The sequence below is a fragment of the Dipodomys merriami genome, unplaced genomic scaffold (assembly GCF_024711535.1).
Source record: "Dipodomys merriami isolate MVZ:Mamm:240054 unplaced genomic scaffold, mDipMer1.0.p SCAF_81, whole genome shotgun sequence".
Lineage (NCBI taxonomy): Eukaryota > Metazoa > Chordata > Mammalia > Rodentia > Heteromyidae > Dipodomys > Dipodomys merriami.
In genome coordinates this window covers 212,331-231,236 of record NW_027206413.1, presented here as the reverse complement: position 1 = coordinate 231,236, position 18,906 = coordinate 212,331, and the positions used below count along the sequence as shown (strand labels likewise).

At 48.8% G+C, this 18,906-nt stretch overlaps 1 protein-coding gene across 6 annotated transcripts in view; it reads left to right on the top strand.

The window, feature by feature from the left end:
• LOC138819690 (dynamin-3) overlaps window positions 1-18,906 on the top strand; it is a 421,025-nt gene that overhangs the window by 388,738 nt on the left and 13,381 nt on the right. For 4 of the 6 annotated variants that reach the window (XR_011369577.1, XM_070011194.1, XM_070011192.1 and 1 more), the window contains 2 exons: window positions 4,387-4,613; window positions 5,101-5,337. Coding sequence is in view for 5 of the 6 variants with exons in the window: in XM_070011194.1 (XP_069867295.1) it covers window positions 4,387-4,613; window positions 5,101-5,337 (464 nt within the window). In the remaining variant the exon portion in view is untranslated. Of the gene's footprint in view, window positions 1-4,386; window positions 4,614-5,100; window positions 5,338-10,336; window positions 11,368-18,906 lie in introns of those variants that run through there. The other 2 variants (XM_070011195.1, XM_070011196.1) reach the window with 1 other exon arrangement.

The following is an 18,906-nucleotide window of genomic DNA, read 5'->3' as shown; positions in this document are numbered from 1 at the left end:
GTGTGTGTGTGTGTGTGTGTGTGTGTGTGTGTGTGTGTGTGTGTGTGTGTGTCCTGGGGCTGGAACTTAGGGCCTAGACGCTGTTCCTATGCTTTTTTTTGTTCAAGGCTAGTGCTCTACCACTTCAGTCACGGCTCCATTTCTGTTTTTAGTTGTGGTGTTGTCAATAGGAGATAAAGAGTCTTATGCACTTTCCTGCCTGGGCTGGCTTCAAATCATGATCCTCAGTTCTCAGCCTCCTGAGGAGCTAGTATTACTGATGTGAGCCATCGGTGCCTGGCTTCTGTGTGTGAGTCCACAGAGGTTCCTTTTTGAAGAGGGAAAACTTCTTCTGTCACCAGCAGAAGTGAACCCCCGGGAGGAGAGGGGTGTAAATAGAGACCAGAGAATGGCGGGGTCCCCGTGCCACAGTTCTAAGCAAGCGCCCCTCCCCTGCCCTGAGCAGGACCTTCCCAGGAAGCGGTTTTTGTACATGTCCCGCGAACGAGAGGTCATGGTGGTCCGTGTTGAGTCTTTCCCACCTAACACAGACTGTAAGTCCTGCTCTCGCTAGCAACTAAACTTGAAAGCCTGCAAAAATGTCTGTTCTCTTTGTGAAGATGTGAACATGGTCTCCGCCCTAACAAAGGAGGCCCAGGATCTGACCAGATTGCAGGCTGCTAGAGAAGGGTTAGAGCAGGAATGAGGGAAACATGTGGAACATGTTTAATGACCTCACATTCCTTTACACTGAGCCGTGTGACACGGCGCGGTAATTCTGTTTATCTAGCCGGGAGAGTTTGAGTTGGAATGAGGTTTTGTGTGTGAGAATTTCTGTGAACCCTACAAAGAAAGTATAGGTTATAAGGTGTTATAATGAAAAGCACAAATGCCGCTCCAGATCGCCCATCTACGTACGTGTAATTAGTTCATCGTGTTCTACCAGGGGTCCACGTGGCCTCTCTTGAGTCTTGATGCACAAGTGTCTGGAGACTCCCTCCTGTCCTCTTCACCCCAGCTCTGCTCCAGACTCCAGGCCAGATCACAGAACCAGGCTAGCAGGGGGAAAAAGAGTATAAAACTTGGCTGAAGTGCAAAATTAAATGTTAACCTATGCTCTGTGTGTGAGTAACGTAACTTGATAGCTGCTCTGCCCACTTAGGTTAACCTTGTACATACAGAAAACAATCAATAGGTGGTTTTGCCTGAGCACTAGCTGTATGCTAGGTATCTTTTACTCATTCTTAATCCTGCAGCTTCTGCCACCATCCCTATTTTAGAACAAACCCGAGCGCCAAAGCTTAGGGAATGTTTGAGGTAGGATGCAAAGCCTGACCTGGGTCGCGGCAAGCCTGTGGCTCAGCCCTCATGGGCTAGCGCCCTGCTTTCTTATGCTCATTTTATAACATTGCCAGAGGTGGGCATAATGTGTGCAACCTTGGGATGTGGAAGACTGAGGGCAGATCATTGATTGCAATGATAAAATGGCCCTTTATTTTATTGCATGGCTTGACATTTGCTTCTCCATGCAGATTGGTTTTACGTTTGCACTTAATAGATCCTAAGTGATACTCCAGCAAGATGTAAAGCTCCAAAATTGTTCAACCCAACATATGGTCAATGCCAGGAAAATTGTCTGAGTTTTAAGTTACGCCATGTATCCAAGTGCAGACATCCACCCAACAATGGAAGGTCTGAGCAGATGCCCAAGCCCCCTGAGTACCTGCAAATGTGCTTAGAAGTGAGTTCTCAAGTTTAGCCCTAGAGCTAAAACTACACGTAACTCTTTTTGTTTGCCATTAGATTTTCTATTCTCCCACTCACCCAAATGTGAATGCTTGAGGCACCTTCGATTGTTCCTTTCTCCCTTACCTTCTCATTCAGACAGCACTGAACCTGCTGATTTTTCCTTTGTAATATAATTTATACGTATCCGCTGTAAGATTAAGCTCTTCCCATGTCATGACTAATAGCCTTTTAATGAACTTGTCTCTTCCACTCTGGCAATTCTGCTTTCAAACGCAGATTAATTTTCCCAGAAATTCTCCTATTGTCTCACTCACTTGCTTTTCCAAAGCCTTTTATTGTGCTCCATTGCCAAATGGATACGGTTCAAATTCTAGTCCTTAGCTTATTGGCCAAATTTATCTTCCACAACTATTAAACCTTTTACCCCATCAAACAGCTCCCAGAATAGACAGTGTATATTAGATTACTTCCAAATTTAAATTACTCTTGGTTTACAAAATGTGTGCAGGGAACTCTCTGTTTTACCAAAATGAACCTATGATTTAGCCAGGTTTTCTGATTTAGTCCAATCATTTGCATGTTTCAGAACATGTATATAAATATATTAAAAAATAATGAAGCTATGTGTGTTAGACTGTTGGCATCTGTGAGTTGTTAGCCCGGGAATCTTCACGTCTGACAGGTGTCCTGTTGTCTGTCTGAATGTAAAACAATTACATATCCTTGCTTTTGCTTTTTGTTGAACTATCCAGTGACTCAAAGTAAGCCTTGACTTCCTCATATAACTTTCTCATATAACAGAGAAACTGGAAAACTGACTTATCTTTCTAGGGTTAGGTAAGGTAATGTTTGTGTAACATACTTGCGGTACTCTTCTAATAACGATGCTCTGTGTAGCTCAGCAGTAAGGTGCGTGCTGAGCATGCCCACGGCTCTGGGTTCTAACAGCCTAGAGATGGTGATTTCTAAACAAACAGACGAAAGATGTGTGTGTGTGTGTGTGAGCTCTGAGCCATCCCACGTGCGGGCAGCCCTTGGCAGCGCGAGTCATTCTGCCAGCCCTTTCTGTGTTGGTCAGTTTGTGACACTGGATCTTCCTTTGTGTCTGCTCTGGCCTGTGGTCATCTTCTTTGTGCTTCCCTGAGTGGCTGGGGTGAGGGTCCTCGCCCAGGCCCAGTCTCTGGTCAAGACGGAGCCTCAGAAACTATTTTCTGCCCACGCTGGCCGCAGCTTCCCACCCCGTCTCCACTCTGAGCCCACAGCTGGGTCAGAGGCTTGCGCTGCCTCACGGTCCTGAGCACCGCACCGTGAGCCCACAGGGGTGAGCACGGAGCCGAATTCGAGGAGAACACTGGGGGCTCGGCCTAAGACTGTGTGAACTCGAGCAGGTTACTCAGACGCTACAAATCTTACAACTGAAAGCTATACACTTCACCACCACGTGATGAGAAGCAGACAATGTGTAGAGGCGCGCGGGATACACTGTTTCACGGGTTCTCGTTTTCGGTCTTATTTGCTTTGTCTTCGTTTCAGTTGAGCCTGTCAGTGTGTAAGTACATGACAGTCGGTCGTGGGGCCTCCATTCCCCGCCCCCTCCTGTGGCCAGGCTCCCGTCCACACTCTCCATTGAGCAGGACAGTGTCAGCCATCCTGCCTCTCTCCATTTGCCGGTTCTTTTTCAACTATATTTCTAACATGAAAATGTGGCATCTTGGCCTTTGTTAAAGCGTAGTTGGTGGTATTTTTTTCTTCCCTACCAGCTGACATCTCAGAGCTGGTGAGAGGGCATCAGCCTCCCTGTCCTCATGCGCTTACAAAGACTCACACAGTCTGGTTTTCTGTATCCATCGCATTCGTAATACCCCATGTCGGTCCTCATCACAAGTGACTGGCTTTGACTGTGATCTAGAAAACACAGTCTGTGTCTTTCATATCGCAAACTTGCACGTTCATATACACATCGATAGCTACAGACTATTTGAAAAATAGTCAACTTCTAACTGGGTGACGGGGGCTCACGCCTGTAACCCTAGCTACTCAGGAGGCTGAGATCTGAGGATCACAGTTCAAAGCCAGCCCGGGCAGGAGACTCAGTGAGACCCTTATCGCCAATAAACCACCAGAAAACTGGAAGTGGTGCTGTGGCTCAAGGGGTAGAGGGCTAGCCTTGAGCTGAAGAGCTGAGGGACAGTGCCCAGGCCCAGAGTTCAAGCCCCACGACAGACCAAAAAAGAAAAGAAAAAAAATAACTTCTTAGACATTAGCACTCAGGACCTTACTAATTTTGTGATTTGGGTGGAAACTAGCTGAGCAGGCCAAGAACAAAAAGCAGCGCCCGGCTCTCCACAGGTTTCCTCGCGCCTCGGTCCTCTGTGGAGACCGCTGCTCTCACCTCCCAGAGCCTTTGCTGCCGCAGGCGCCGGGCGGCCGCGCCTGGCCCGGGAGGTTGGCCCCGGAGGTTGGCCCGGCCGCAGCCCGCTCCGCTGGGGCCGGCCTCTCGGCTTCTCGTCGGTGCGTCTGTGTTACCCCTCAGGGTGGGCGACCTCTCGTGGTCAGATGCACCACGGGTCCCTTTGCCCGGGTAGCGTCCGCGGACCTTGTCCCCAGACTCTGCACGCCCACTCATCCCCATTTTGCTTGTCTGTGGCGATGTGACAGGTGAAAGACTTCATCAACTCCGAGCTCCTGGCACAGTTGTATTCCTCAGAGGACCAAAACACCCTGATGGAGGAATCCGCTGAGCAGGCTCAGCGCCGGGATGAGATGCTGCGGATGTACCAAGCCCTGAAGGAGGCCCTTATGATCATCGGCGACATCAACACGGCCACCGTGTCCACCCCGGCCCCGCCCCCGGTGGACGACTCGTGGATCCAGCATTCGCGCAGGTAAGGGGACAGGCTCGCACCCGGGTGAGGGGACAGAAAGGAAAGCTGTCAGGGGCTCGGAGCGAGGGCCAGATCCACCAACCTCCTTCCAAACACACAAAGACAGCGTTCCTGCAGAACTGCGCACCGCCCCAAAACGCGGGCACGGCTCTGCGGTCCTGGCGGGAATAGCTCAAAGCCACGGGAAGCTTGCAGACACAAAGCTGGCAGCACGTTGCAGAACCTTCTGTGATTGCCAAGAAAAGTGATTTATAGGATAGAAAAGAAAAAAATACACTTGTGCACACAGGGCTGTCGTTTAGAAGAATACTCCAGAACTTGTGCCTATTGTTAGCTTCACAGATGAGCAAGGGGAGAACTCGCTGTCCACCGTTTCCTCTGAATTCGTGTGAGGGTCCGGGCTGTGGCAGCAAGTCTTTGATAACTCATGGATGATCGGTGCTGACAGAAAGCCAGAGTGGCCGACTCAGTGTGTCTTTCTCCTCAGGTCGCCTCCTCCAAGCCCCACAACCCAGAGGAAGCCGGCCCTCAGCGTGTCCCTCACGAGGCCCGCGTCCGGCCGAGGACCCGCGCCCGCCATCCCCTCCCCGGGCCCGCACTCCGGGGCCCCCCCGGTCCCCTTCCGTCCAGGCCCTTTGCCTCCCTTCCCCAACAGCAGCGACTCATTCGGGGCCCCTCCCCAGGTGCCATCCAGGCCCACCAGGGCTCCGCCCAGCGTTCCAAGGTAAGGCCAACACGGAGATCAGTGGGGTCAGGCCGTGGCTCTCTTCTCCTAGTGCGACAGACAAGGTTTTATTTGCAAACATCTTCCCGTGTTTGCACCTCTCAGTCTGGCAGTGGAGGGAGTAGGGCGTGAGGCAGCTGCTGGTCCTGAAGACCAGAGGTCATTTGCTCAGGAAGGCCTCGGGGTTACGGACTGGCACGAGCTAAGTGGGCCCAGGAAAACTGAGCGTCAGTGATGGCAGTTTGGTGGAATTTGCTGGAGGGCTTTGAAACAAAACAGCCTCTGCTAGGTCATGTCATAGGTCAAGTTCAGGTGCTAAACTTTGGCATCAACAAAGAGTTCTACAAAACCACTGACTTAAGGAATTTTATTCATCCGCTTTCTGTCCCATGTCACTCATTTTAATGTAAACACTAAAATCCAGCTGATTAATCTGTAACTTAGACATTTTAACGTAGACATAAGAGCTGCTGGGTATCATCATTGACCTCATCTGAGACAGGTCATTGTACAGGACTGAATTTTCAGTTCTAATTGTCAGTATTGGAACTTGAACCATACATGCACCGTCTAAAGAGATAGAGTGAAAAAAAACATAATACTGAAGAAAAAAGTTGTAGAAAACAAAGAATATGGCAAAACAAAACGAAATGATGTGTTACTTGAAAATAAAGATATACATGGTAAACTAAAAATAAAGAGAGAGAGAGAGAGAGAGAGAGAGAATCAGACTTTTTTTTCCCAGTCCTGGGGCTCAGGGCCTGGGCGCTGTCCCTGAGCTCTTTGTGCTCAAGGCTAGTGCTCTTCTACTTGAGCCACAGCCAGCTTTTTCTGTGTATGTGGTACTGAGGAATCGAACCCAGGGCTTCAGGCAAGCACTCTACCATGGAGCCACCTTCCCAGCCAGTATCAGACATTTTTAAAGGATAAGATGAGTTCCCCCTCTCAAAATAATGAATTTGAGAAGGAAAGGAAATTAACCACATAAACTTTTTTTTAATTCAGAGAATGAGGATGTTTATATGCCCCTTGAAGGAAAACACAACTCTATATGTGCCATAAAGACTAACGTGACCTCCCCCTTATATCGGACTGCATACATTTTTATCTTCAAGTTGTTTAGGATAATGAAGAGAGGAGAGGTAGGATCTTACCCTAGTAAACAAGGAGTCTAAAGGAATAAATAGCTGAAGAGGGGTGGAGGTGTTAGAATCAGAAAACCTGGGTTAATCCCAGGTTCTGGTCAACTCATTTGCCTTTAAAACCAGAGTTGTTCCTCATCGATAAAATAGGGCTGTTGCCAAAACCCTACTAATGAGACACTTGAAAGTTGGATAAACCATAAAGATTCTTGAAAGTTGAATAAACCATAAAGATTCTGTTTGTGAATACTAGATCCTCTAAATCCTGCTTGGGTTTTTAATAGACTTGGCTGAGCAAAATTTCTAGTAATAATAGAACTAGTAAAAGCTCTAGTTGGGCACTGGTGGCTCACACCTGTAATCCTAGCTACTCAGGAGGCTGAGATCTGAGGATCCCAGTTCAAAGCCAGCCAGGGCAGGAAGAGAGGCAGGCAGAGAGACTCTTATCTCCAATAAACTTATCTCCACAAAACTGGAAGTGGCGCTGTGGCTCAAGGGGTAGAGTGCTCGCCTTGAGCTGAAGAGCTGAGGGACAGTGCCCAGGCCCAGAGTTCAAGCCCCAGGACCGACAAAAAACAAAACAAAACAAAACTTCAGTAATATTAGTCATAGCTAGCATTGGTTTAACTCTCAACCCATGTCCCCTCAACTTTGCAAGTAACATTTTGTTTAAAGCTAGCTCCAACAACCCAGGGAGCTAGGTGATTATTCACACTTCACTCACAAGACACCAAGATGACGTGCCTAGCCCAGGCCCCTGCCCCAGCCCGGGTGGAAGCAGACTTTGCCTGCAGGGCTCCGTCTGTCAGCCCCGTGGCGGTGGCGGACACCTTGGTGTTGCGTCCTGTGCATTGTCGGCACCCTGGCCTCAACCCCCACAAGTCAGTGTAACCACTGAAACATGCCTCGCTGTCACCAGTGGCCTCCCCCCAGCAGCATGGCCTTGTGAAGGGATTTCTCCTCCACATCACAAACGTGAATTGCACCATCAAAGTTGCTACAGCCAAGATCAAGTTTATTGTTTTAGAAAACCACAGATTAACTGCACAAGTGTCCACCGTGTGCCAGGAAGGTGTGGAAGCCATCAAGGAGAGAGGGGTCTGAGAGTGGGAAGCAGAAACAGCCTTGAAACCCACCATTTTGTCTGTTTAGCTATGAGAAGGAGCCAGAGCCCCCCAGTGGTACTGTCCGCGGGGTGGATGTGCATGTCTTGCCTGCTCCGTTGACTGCTTTATTTCTTGGTTTCAGATAAGCTAGCTTGCCAGTCCCCTGCAGAAAAACCAATTTTCCAGTGCAAATGAGATTCGCTAGGCTGGGCGGAGTTGCCTTTGTCCTTTTGTGTCCTGGGGGAGAAGGTGGGGTGGGAGCCCGGCAGGCCTGGGTGCGGGGCGGCGGTGGCGGGGAGAGCAGAGCGGGGAGCAGCCGAGCGGCCTAGCGGCCCAGCAGGCAGAGGGGGCCGGGGCCAGGGAATTTGTAGAAGAGCAGTTGCACTATTTAAAATCTCTAGAATGCACTCAAGGTAGAACCAGACTTCACTTGATCTGGCCTTGCAAAGAGTCCCAAATTTGAAACAGAAATGAGAGTACCAGAGGAATGCTGGCTGATTTGTGCTGAGCTCTCAGGATTGCGTGCCAGTTCAGCCACTGGGAGGGAAATCCCTGCGGGGGGAGGGGGGTCACCTGAGAGAGCCCAGCAGCCTGGGATCCCTGGGCCTACTCAAGCTGAGCTTTAGATGGAGAATTCTGACCACAGAAAGTCTGCTTTTAATAAAAGCCAGAGCAGGAATCTTTACCAAATACAAGCCAGAAATGAGGTTTAAGATTTCAAAAAAAAAAAAAAAGAAAGAAAGAAGAAAGGAAGGAAAAGAAAGAAAAGGCACTGTGTTCTACTTATACACACACACACACACACACACACACACACACACACACACACACACACACACACACATACACATTCTCTTTTTTTCTTCTGTGATGTGCCTTTATCTTTTCTGTTAAAAAAAAAACTAGAATAAAAGATTAAAAGCAGGTGAGAGGCCAGATTCTCCACCATCTCCAGGAAAAACAACCGTTCATTTTCCAAGAAGGAAATTCAAGTTTTTCCCCCAAGACCTTTCACACTTGTATCTGCAAGCAGAGACTCGGGCTGTGACCGGACAGCAGCCTGGGGCTCTGCCATGTCAACGGTAATCACAGCCCTTTCGCAGACAAGGAACACTGCCACTCCATGTGGGCCTGGGCATTCATCTTTTTCTTCTGGGTACTTCCCAGCTTTGCTAGCAGACTGTATACTTTGTGACCCTATTCTAAGACAATCAAAGCCTTTACAAATGGAGAGGCTGCCTTTGAAACAATTAGCATCTTCCCCTTTCAAGGGATGAGTATGAGAAAGATGGAGTCATTTGGGGCCCAGCTTTTCTTAGCTGCTCAAGTTGCTCTTGGTTTATGTACCAGGAGCCTTTCTGTGAGGGGCAGAAAAACTGTAAACTTCAGGCTTTTTAAATTAATTACACCTGAATGAGGGCATGGGGGAGGGGCCTCTAGTCCAACTGGACGCACTAGCCTGGCCTGACTCTGCCCGCAGTAAGCTCCGGGCACACGCACCTGTGATCTGTGCAGAATGTCCTATTGTCAGACATCTGCATTGTCTCCTGCCTGCTAAAATCTGCTCAGTTGCCCTGAAGGGGAGAAACTTAGAAAATCCATCCCAGCCACTTATTCCTGCGTTTAGCAGATGCTACCCTCTCTTCAGAGCCCTCATCCTCTTAATTGAAGATCTTAATCTGCTTGAGACATTAACTGTAGCGCTGATGTAGCTATTTTCAGTTATAGTTTCTTAAGAGGAGTTAATTGGCAACTCTTGGGCCTTGACATGAACAGAAGAATCCACTGAATCAGAGCATGTTTTTCCTGGCAGCTCGCTCGGGCTCCATGGCACTCATTTGTCTTCTCCCGTCCTCGGGCAAAGCTATTTTGTAATAGTCAAAAGGGAACAGGGCTGGAGGCGGGGTCTCCAGCCAAGAAGGATAAACTTCATATACCTCATCACTCAGTCTTCTGCTCACAGAAAAAAAAAGGTTGAGCGTTAGAAGTACTTGGCTGTAACCACCCTTTCCCAGTCAATCTGATGGGGTCTTTGAAAAATGCAAAACCAAATCATTCAAAAGGGGCTGGTGCCGGTCATCCTAGCTACTCAGGAGGCTGAGATCTGAGGATCACGGTTCAAAGCCAGCCCGGGCAGGAAAGTCCGTGAGACTCTTATCTCCAGAAAACTGGAAGTGGCGCTGTGGCCCAAGTGGTAGAGTGCTCGCCTTGAGCTGAAGAGCTGAGGGACAGCGCCCAGGCCCAGAGTTCAGGCCCCACCACCACCAACAGCAGTAACAAAAAAGAGGAGTTAGCTTTTTTACTCCAGTTCATCTATTTGATGGAGACCACGAAGCTGGCCCCTTGCAAGGGTCTCTGATGAGCCCCGTAACGGAGCGCACGTCCCCCTCTGTGGATAGCCCCAGCCAGCCCAGGCCCGCCTGGCCATTTCTCCCCGGGACCCTCTGCTGCACACGCACAGGCCAGCCCCATCTCAATCCACAACCTCCGTAGTTTCTGACTAAATCAGCCATGGAGAGATCAGGCCCTCGGGTCTCTTCTCCACACAAAAACAGAAGCCCGTCTGTCTTGGTTTTAGGGGTTGGGCCGGTGGTGTGCAGTGTCCTTCTCTTCCATACTGTTCTGGGTGGTGTGGTTGACAGTTGATGCGGACTCCTCTCACCCAGGTGCAGGGCTCCTTGTCTCGTTTTGCCTCCTGAGTGTCGTGTTGGAGAACGGTCTTTAAGTGTGTCTTTGCATCCTCACATCAAGGTTTGGTGCCACGAAGGACGAAGCCGCTGAGCCCTGAAGTCATGGGCTGTGTGTGCCAGGAACTAAGCCCCCTGTGTACCCAGGCCGGGCTCAGCCGCTGTCACTCACTCGCCGGACACTCTCTGACTTACCCCTCCTCCGCCGCCCCTAAGCGGAGGGCATGGAACCCGTTAGGAACTCACCTGTGACGTGACGTCAGCTCCCAGCTTCCGCTTGCCTCCCACCCCCTCCTGGAAGAAGGAATAAAAGAATCTAATTAGATATTCTGGCTTGCCAGGGACAGATTTTCTTGTTGGCAACTGGATTTAGAAGTCAAGCAAAAAACTTTTCAGAAGTATAATTGCTAAGAATAGAGACAACTTTTGAGTTGGTCTTTTTGAACGTTAATATTTTAGGCATCTCAAGAGGCAACCAAATTTGCTAGTGAAACAATGTAATTAGTAATTTGTTGCAGATTTAACAGGAGTTGTCATGATACTTAGTATACTTTAGTGAGAATAGAATTTCGGCCACATGCTGTTTACTAAGAAAATATGTCCAATTTAATTTAAGCTTCTCAATTAAAAATCCCATCAAGGGCCCATTCCAATCCCATGATTCCGGAGGTAACCTAACACTTCACGGAACAGAATCAATGGTTTTCATTCCTCAGGTCTTGTTTTCCGTCTAGCTTAAGGGAAGGTAAAATCAGTTTCCTTTTTGTGTCTACCCAATGTGAGTCTACTTTATACAAATACCTCCACCCCGCCTCGGCGGAGACAACTGGCAGATGTTTAGGTGAGACCCAGACTCAGAAGACACGTGTTCTCAAAGTCAAAGTTTGGAGACTTTTCCTAGTCTGCTTTTTTCCTCCCTTTTCCTGACTTTCCTACACATGAGATGTAACAAGACACTAAGAGAAAAGTGGAAAATAAGAAAAGATCTACATAAGACACAGCAAAAGCCGGCGGCAGCCATATATGCTGCTGTTTCCAGCAGTTCCTGACACTAACTTATCCAACACAACTGCTTCCACGTCCCAGCAAGCGGCTCTGCCATTGTTCTCTTTGGGGCCCAAATTAATTGTTAGGCTTCTACCCGTGCAGGGAAGGCTCTCCGTTTTCAGGGTGCCAGCCGTGGCCTGGGTTCTACCTGATTGCTGGAGGAAGACAGCCAAGGCGGGAGTCTGGCAAAAGAGCCCCTGGCCAGTGAAAAGAGTGCACAGTTAATGGTTTTATTCTTCCTGTGGCTAGTCAGCAGCAAATTGTCACCAGTTGGAATCTGCTGAATAGCCCTCTACTCAAGTTGATGTAGCTCAAAAACAGGGAGGAAAGCGCTACAGAGGAAGCAGACCCACAGACTTGTAGACACACACAACCCAGTACTGCAAGTTTTTATTCCCCTTACTGGAAGAAAAAGAATGGTTTTACAGGGAAACCTTCACGTTCAAATCCCACTTCAATGGTATGCTTGTCCGTGGCTTCCCGGGGCTCTCGGCTGTATCATGCGCAGATTTTATCTAAGCAGCAGCTTTCCGTAGCTTTCCGTGCCCCTCTGACTCACCAGCCTCTAGGAAATACTGAAAGCAACATTTACGTCATGCTGATGAAAGTTGTTTATGTCACTAACAGCTAGGAAATAGACATCTCAGTGCCGCCTCCAGCTCTGATACGATGCCATGCAAACGCCTGAGAAATGCCACGCTGGGAAAGAGCGGAGGATTTAGCTGAGTGGTTGATGACTTTTTTCCTGCTTGTCATAACTTTATTGCTGCTTATACATCAAATTATAAAATGCCCGACACCGAGCTCCTTTAGCTTATTGGTGCCAACATATTGTACGCATCATCTGGGGAACCTCGGAATCCAAACACACATTTTCACCCTTTAGCTGCCAGATGAACTCCATCTGGCTTGCCGTGTGCCTGTGCCGACAGGACCCGGCCTTCTGAGTCCGCCCGTGTTTTCAGCGTGGGGTGGGCACGGCAGGGCGTGCTGAAGGAGCCGCGCGGAGGCCGAGGCTTTGGGGGAGTCTCTGGCACGTGGCCCCGCGTGGGATCCCTTTGCAGGGCGCGGACATGGCCCCCCCCATGGCTGCGTGCTCTCTTTGCCTTCTGGCTGCTTTTCAGGCCTTAGAGCCACATGATAGGCAAAAACCACAAAGACCAAGTATTCCACATCTTATTTTTAACGATTCCCATCGACACTGAGAGATGCCCACTCTGTTTTGCAGTCAGGGTGACCAGTTCCCATGAATCGTAGAACGCCTTGCACCGAAGGGCCAGGAAAAAATAATCACCAGGCAATTAATCAGCAACACTTCTTAGTGGCTGGTCATGGATGGCAGAGAGATGTCTGCTGAGAGACAGAACTCCAGACTTCATCCAGCTCGCTTGTCCTCCATCGGGAACCGATGGAAACAGAAAATAGCAGAGGTGTAAGCACCCTTCCCCTGCTATCACAGGAATCCAGTAGGGAGAGATTAATATGAGCTTTGTAAATAAACCCCACCCACGCGTCCTCTTTCTGCTGGAAAGGGAACAACTAAAACAAAGCTAAATACTAGAGGGCCACAACGGGGTCCAGACACAGAGCGCCCCAAGCTCTGGAGATAGCTTTGAAAGCTAAGAGAGCACAAGGCCTTGAGCATGATTTGGAAAACAATCAAATACACCTTTTACCTCCACCATGGAAACATCACCCGCGTGGATGCTGCTCCTGGGGCACCATCCTGCAGACTGGTCTTCCAGCTACACACCCAGACAGAGCACTCACTTGCAGAATCTCATGCATCTCGAGGATCACTATCTGCCTCATCTAAACAAGAACTCTTATGGTTGGAGAGGAGAAAGGGATGGGATCTCCAGTGGAAATGTCTCTCTTGTTCTGTGCCATGAGGAGTTTTTTTAACTCAGAATTATTCACATAGCCAATGTTAGGAGTGAAAATTTCCCCTCAAGAATACCAGTGTTTAAATATGTGTTCAAGGGCTGACACTGCAAAAATCATGAGGAAATTTTTAAAATTTTTTTTAAACCACTAGAATTTATTTCTGCCTCTCAGTAGAGTTGGAAAATATTTTAATAAGTAAAATAATAAAACTTCATGGGAACCAGGTTATATAGGATCTTAATTATTGCCTCTTGGTGTGGAAAAATTAAGGAAACATTAATGAATGTGTTAACTAGAGAAACCATTGCAGGAGTTCCCTCCACAGACCTGAGCTTCGCGTCCGATTAAAATCCATGCTCCACAAATCATTTGCATGAACTCGCGGGTTTAGCTCTAACAATAGTGACACTCCACACCACCCAGGCCGCGTCCAGAGACCCCATCAACTTATTTCCGTGCTCACAGCTCAGTGTAGAAATCCACATTCGGGTTTTGGCTATCATTGCTCGTGTGTGTTTTCTGTTTCCAATGCTCTAAATTACTCCATCACCATCTTAACCTTTGATGCCTGAAAGTCAGTAATATATTGAACGTTCATTGTAAAGCACAGTGTCTTTGAACAAATCCATTGGAATAGTATTTCTCACTCTTGCTTAAAACTTGAGTGTGTGATTAATTGCACAGACTTCCTTCTCTTCCATCCAGCCCAGGACCCTCTGGGCAGGGGTCTCTTTGGCGTTGTGGTTGACGCGGTCTGCCAGGTGACGGGGCGACGTCTTGTCAGTAACCATTGCAGCTACATTGTTCCAAAGTCCCTTTTCCTGCCAGCAAGGAGTTTCAGTAAGATACTCTAGAGAGCCATAAAAAAAACCCTCTGCCGTTCACAAAGGCCGTCGCTGTTACCATAGATTATTTGCAGCTTTCAGTTCAAATGTTACTGAAGTTTGCATTTCTACCTTTTTCCCCCCCATATGTGTTTCAAACCACTCATTAAAGTGCAAGTACATTTTCAGATGTGAAACTATGAACTTAGAAAAATCACTATTGCCTCCGGGTCAGGAAGCAATGTTGATTAGAAAAGCAAGATTCTAGAACATTCCTCTGTGCAGCGTCCTTGCACCCCTCCTCCGTGGCCCTCTGCCTCTGACCCCCTTTCCTCTCGGCCAGTTACTTGTGGCCGGCACCTGCCTTCTGTCTGAGCCGGCAGCCGGCAGCGTGAGGTAATGGGCAGAAGGAAGCGTTCTGCTTCTTGGGCTTCGTCCACGTACATCATTATTCAAACAGTGCTGTGTGGGGGAGAAGAGCCGTGAAGATCCCTTGTCTAACCTTCTCGCGGGAGTCTGCAGGGACAAAACTGTAAACTTTTTAGATCCTTCTGGAATGGAAACATAAATGGTATCTGCAGTGGTCTGGTCTTTCAGAACTGTTCCCAGACCATGTGCTGTGTGTGGAGTGGGACCCTGGCGTTTAGAAGCCTCCCGGCTTCCCCTTCTCCAAGGCCAGCTTCACTGTGGTGCTTCAGTCATGTTTTCCTAAGAGTGTGTTTGGCCAGCGATTTCTCCAGGAGGACGGCTGTCTTTGTAAGACATATGGTTTCCATAGATCCTTCTGTCTAGACTGGCTGTATTTAGTGACTCCGGGTCTGAACCAGTCGAGTTTTAAACGTTTCTACGGGGAGCGTGTATAAAAATTTCAAATGTGGGCACGCCATTCAGGTGTCAACGAAAAGCTTGACTTCTTATTGGCAGAGGATGAAAAGGGATTGCGTGAAATTCTCCCTCAGGTCAGCCATCGGGCCGCACGCAGGCCCCTTCTCCCGTGCGAGCCTCCCCCCTCCCCCCTCCCCCCTCCCCCCTTCCCCCTCCCCCCTTCCCCCTCCCCCCTCCTTCCTTCCCCCTCCCCCCAGGAGAGGCGCACCCTGCACCCCGGGCCTGAGAGCCAGGCTAAACTCATCTAGCCCCACTGTTTGCCTGACTCAGCCCCTTGTGTTACAGTTGTGTGTGTGTGTGTGTGTGTGTGTGTGTGTGTGTGTGTTAGAAAGCTCTAATCCATTCTGCAGACTCTCTACATGACCCAGGGGACCTATGATTTCTTGCCCTTTTAGCACCAAGTTTTACAAACACAGCATTTCTCTCATTAAAAAAAAAAAAACAAAAATGCAGACGGCGGCGGCCTCGGAGTCAGAGGCCGAGGCTGCGTGGCTGGGAGCCCCCCGCCCCCCGCCCCCCGCCACGGACACGCCATGCCAAAGTGTGGTTTCTGCGCCAGTGTGAAAGACTCATTTAGAAACAATGGTCCTTTCTGAGGTGAAGAATGACCTCTGGGCTCACGGCAGCCGGCCTTCTCTTCCCCTCTGTTGTGAGAGTCCGTGGACTCAGCCGGGCGCTGCGTCCCACTGGTGAGATGCGAGGCCGGGGCCGGGCCGGCCAGCCCCACGCCCCCCCCCGTGTGTCAGTCACCCACGCAGCCGCGGGCTTGCTCCCTGGCAGCAGTTTCTGTGTACGCGCGCGCTTTCCCTCTTTGGCCCTGGCTGTAAGGCATGTCAGAGCTCCTCCTGCTGGAATTCTTGGGCGGACTGTGATTACTTCTTTGTCTCCATTTTTGCCACTTGGACTCAGTGCCAGCTACCACGTGGTGGTTTAAAACCGACTGGCCAGCCACCAGGTCAGGCGGGAGATGCTGCCAGCACCGCGTCCCAGCCCCTTCCAGACCCACACGCTCTCTCCCTTAGGGTTAAGACGGTTCTTAAGAGGGGAAACCTGCACCGATCCCATCAGTGTCTCTGATCCATAGCCTCCTTCTCTGAGGAGAGGTGTGAAGTCCCGGCCTTCTGGAGCAGGGCTGTCAGGCTGGCCGCTGTCTCCCTCCCTCCCCCCGCTTGTTCCTCCCCCTGACTTGAGATGACGCAGGACTGGACCGCCAGGACCGCCAGGACCGCCTGACGCGGAGCTGGTCATTCCCAGCTCCTCATTCCTGGTCTGTCCTCCTTCCTCCTCCCTTTCCTGAAGCCTGGGGTTGGAGGAAGGATGGAAGGGGATCCGAAAACGCTCCACTCGTGGCTTGCGGTCCACAGGAGCAGACTTCTGTGGCATGAAAGGCCTGGGGGCCTCTTTGACGGACAGAGGGGGAAGGGGACAAACGGAAGGGAGGGAAGGAGATTAGTGGAAGGACGCCGCTCAACTCCAGCCATGTGCTCAGAAGCACTGGAAAACCTGCGCTTCGCCCGTCTGTACGGTTTTCTCACACTGTCTTTTTTTTTTTTTTTTTAATGCTGGTACTAGGCTTGAATGCAGGGCCTTGTGTTCTTGCTTAACTTGTTCATTCAAGACTGGCTCTCTACCACTTTAACCATGCCTCCACTTCAAGCTTTTTGCTGGTCAATTGAAAATAAGAGTCTCATGGACTTTTCTTCCAGGCTGCCTCAAACCAGCATCAGATCTGAGCCTCTTGAGTAGTTAGGATTACAGGTGCAAAGCACCGGCTCCCAGCCTTCCTGTGTTCATCTTACCTTCCCCTTCTTTAAATATTGTTTAATTCCTTCTCCTCAGCATCTCTGATATTCAGCGATACAGTGCAGAGGTCAAACCATAAAAAAAAATTGATCTCCAAAGTAATGCCTGTAACTTACCTGTTTTATGACTTCTTTAGGCTTAGCACAGGAATAAGACAAAGATCTTTTTCTTTCTTTTTGGCTTTCCTTTGCACACAGTCTTTCCTATTCCTGAAGTACTAGTCCGCTCTACTTTCTCTGTTGTCTGGGAGTCTGCTGACTTCCCCAGCCTCCTTCCAACTCCAGACAAGGTCTCCAAGTACCCTTGCCACCCCGGAAGCATAACCCAGTCCCAGCCGAGGGCTGCCCCGGTCCCCCTTCACCTGTCTCCATGGCTACCATGCATCCTAATGGACAAGGATTATCTTTAATTCTTAATGCAATGCCTTGTGCAAACATGGGGTTATCGAGAGAAAGTACACACAATGAGTTCACTTCATCAGACTCGGAATTAGCCCCAAACAGTGCACTTTACCAACCAATGTAAACACACTTTCCCATCCTCGTCTATAAAATTATTGTCATAATGTATTCACTGAACAGAGTCAATTGTGGATATAGTGGTACAATACCTGTGGGGAAAATCTGTCAGATGTTTAAAATAACGTAAAGAAAACATGATAGAGGGGGCTGGGAAGGTGGCTCAGTGGTAGAGTGCTTGCCTAGCATGCATCAATTCCTCAGCACCACATACACAGAAAAAGCCAGAAGTGGTGCCGTGGCCCAAGTGGTAGAGTGCTAGCCTTGCGCAAAAGAAGCTCAGGGACAGTGCCCAGGCCCTGAGTTCAAGGCCTATGACTGGCAAAAAAAGAAAGAAAGAAAAGAAAAAGAAAGAGAAAGAAAGTGTGATAGACTACGAATTATCTTGGAGACTAAAATTATATAAGATATTACATGCTTGAATCAAATAAAAATTGTAGATGATTTTCTCCATATGTTCTTATTTCAAATTCTATGAATTAATTCATGCTTTCCTAATGCTATGCATTATAAAGTCATGGATTCGTTCTTACAGAGGAAAGACATGCCAGTTCTAATACGTACCAAGGATCATATCCCTTTAAATAGACTCCAAGTCTTATATTCTTTCCAACATCTGCTGCAAACTCTCCTCAGACAGCCTGGACTTGGACAAGATTCTTGAAGCCACAAAAGGCCAGAAACACTGAATATACCCTGTAGTATTTTTGGTCATGAATTACACGTTATGGCCTTCCATGTGGATTAAAAACATTTTTCTGAACTTAGCATCATGCCCTCTAGATACATAGAATTTATTGAATAATTGCTCAAAATAAAAAGCAAATTACAAAGACAATGCTGAAAGCTAAAATACTGTATCTCATAACTCTCTTGTTTTCTTAAGAGTAGACATGCAAAAGAGGAGCAGAGGTCCCGGCTCAGTTTATCAGAGGTGCTCCTGCAGGGTGACCCTGGGGTCCCTTCGCTCCACGCACCACAGACCCCCTGCCCGGGACCCTGCCCGGTGCTGCTGTGGACAGGCAGGGTGTCAGTTCCCGGGAGGCTGGGCGTTTGTCCCCAGTGATGTCTGACTAGACATCCACACCTCAGATTTGCAAAGAATGTGAGAATTAAGAGGATCATGGAGAAGATACTTTAATTCCTAACACTTGGGAAACTGTTCTCATTTCTTCCTCTTTCTTTGTCTGTTTTCTAATAAATGGACCAGATAGATCTAAAATGAGGGATGCACCTTTCTTCTAGTGGTTCATCTGACAAAACTTATCATAGGAAGGGGCATTATCAACTAGATTAAAAAGCTGAGCAACTTGGCATCAGATGCTTGTAGCTCCTTGAAACGGGACATGTGTCACTTCCCCATAATCCGAAATGTAAGATATCTTTTGAGACAACTGTCTTTGACAGCTTCAATTATGTTTTTTGTTGTTTTGTTTTGTTTTTGGTTGGTCGTGGGGCCTGAACTCTGGGCCTGGGCGCTGTCCCTCAGCTCTTCAGCTCAAGGCTAGCTCTCTACCACTTGAGCCACAGCGCCACTTCTGGCTTTTTCTGGCCTATGTGGTGCTGAGGAATCGAACCCAGGGCCTCATGCATGCGAGGCGAGCGCTCTGCCACTGAGCCACCCTCCCAGCCCTTCATAAACGCTACTTACGTTTTATAAGTAGAACATT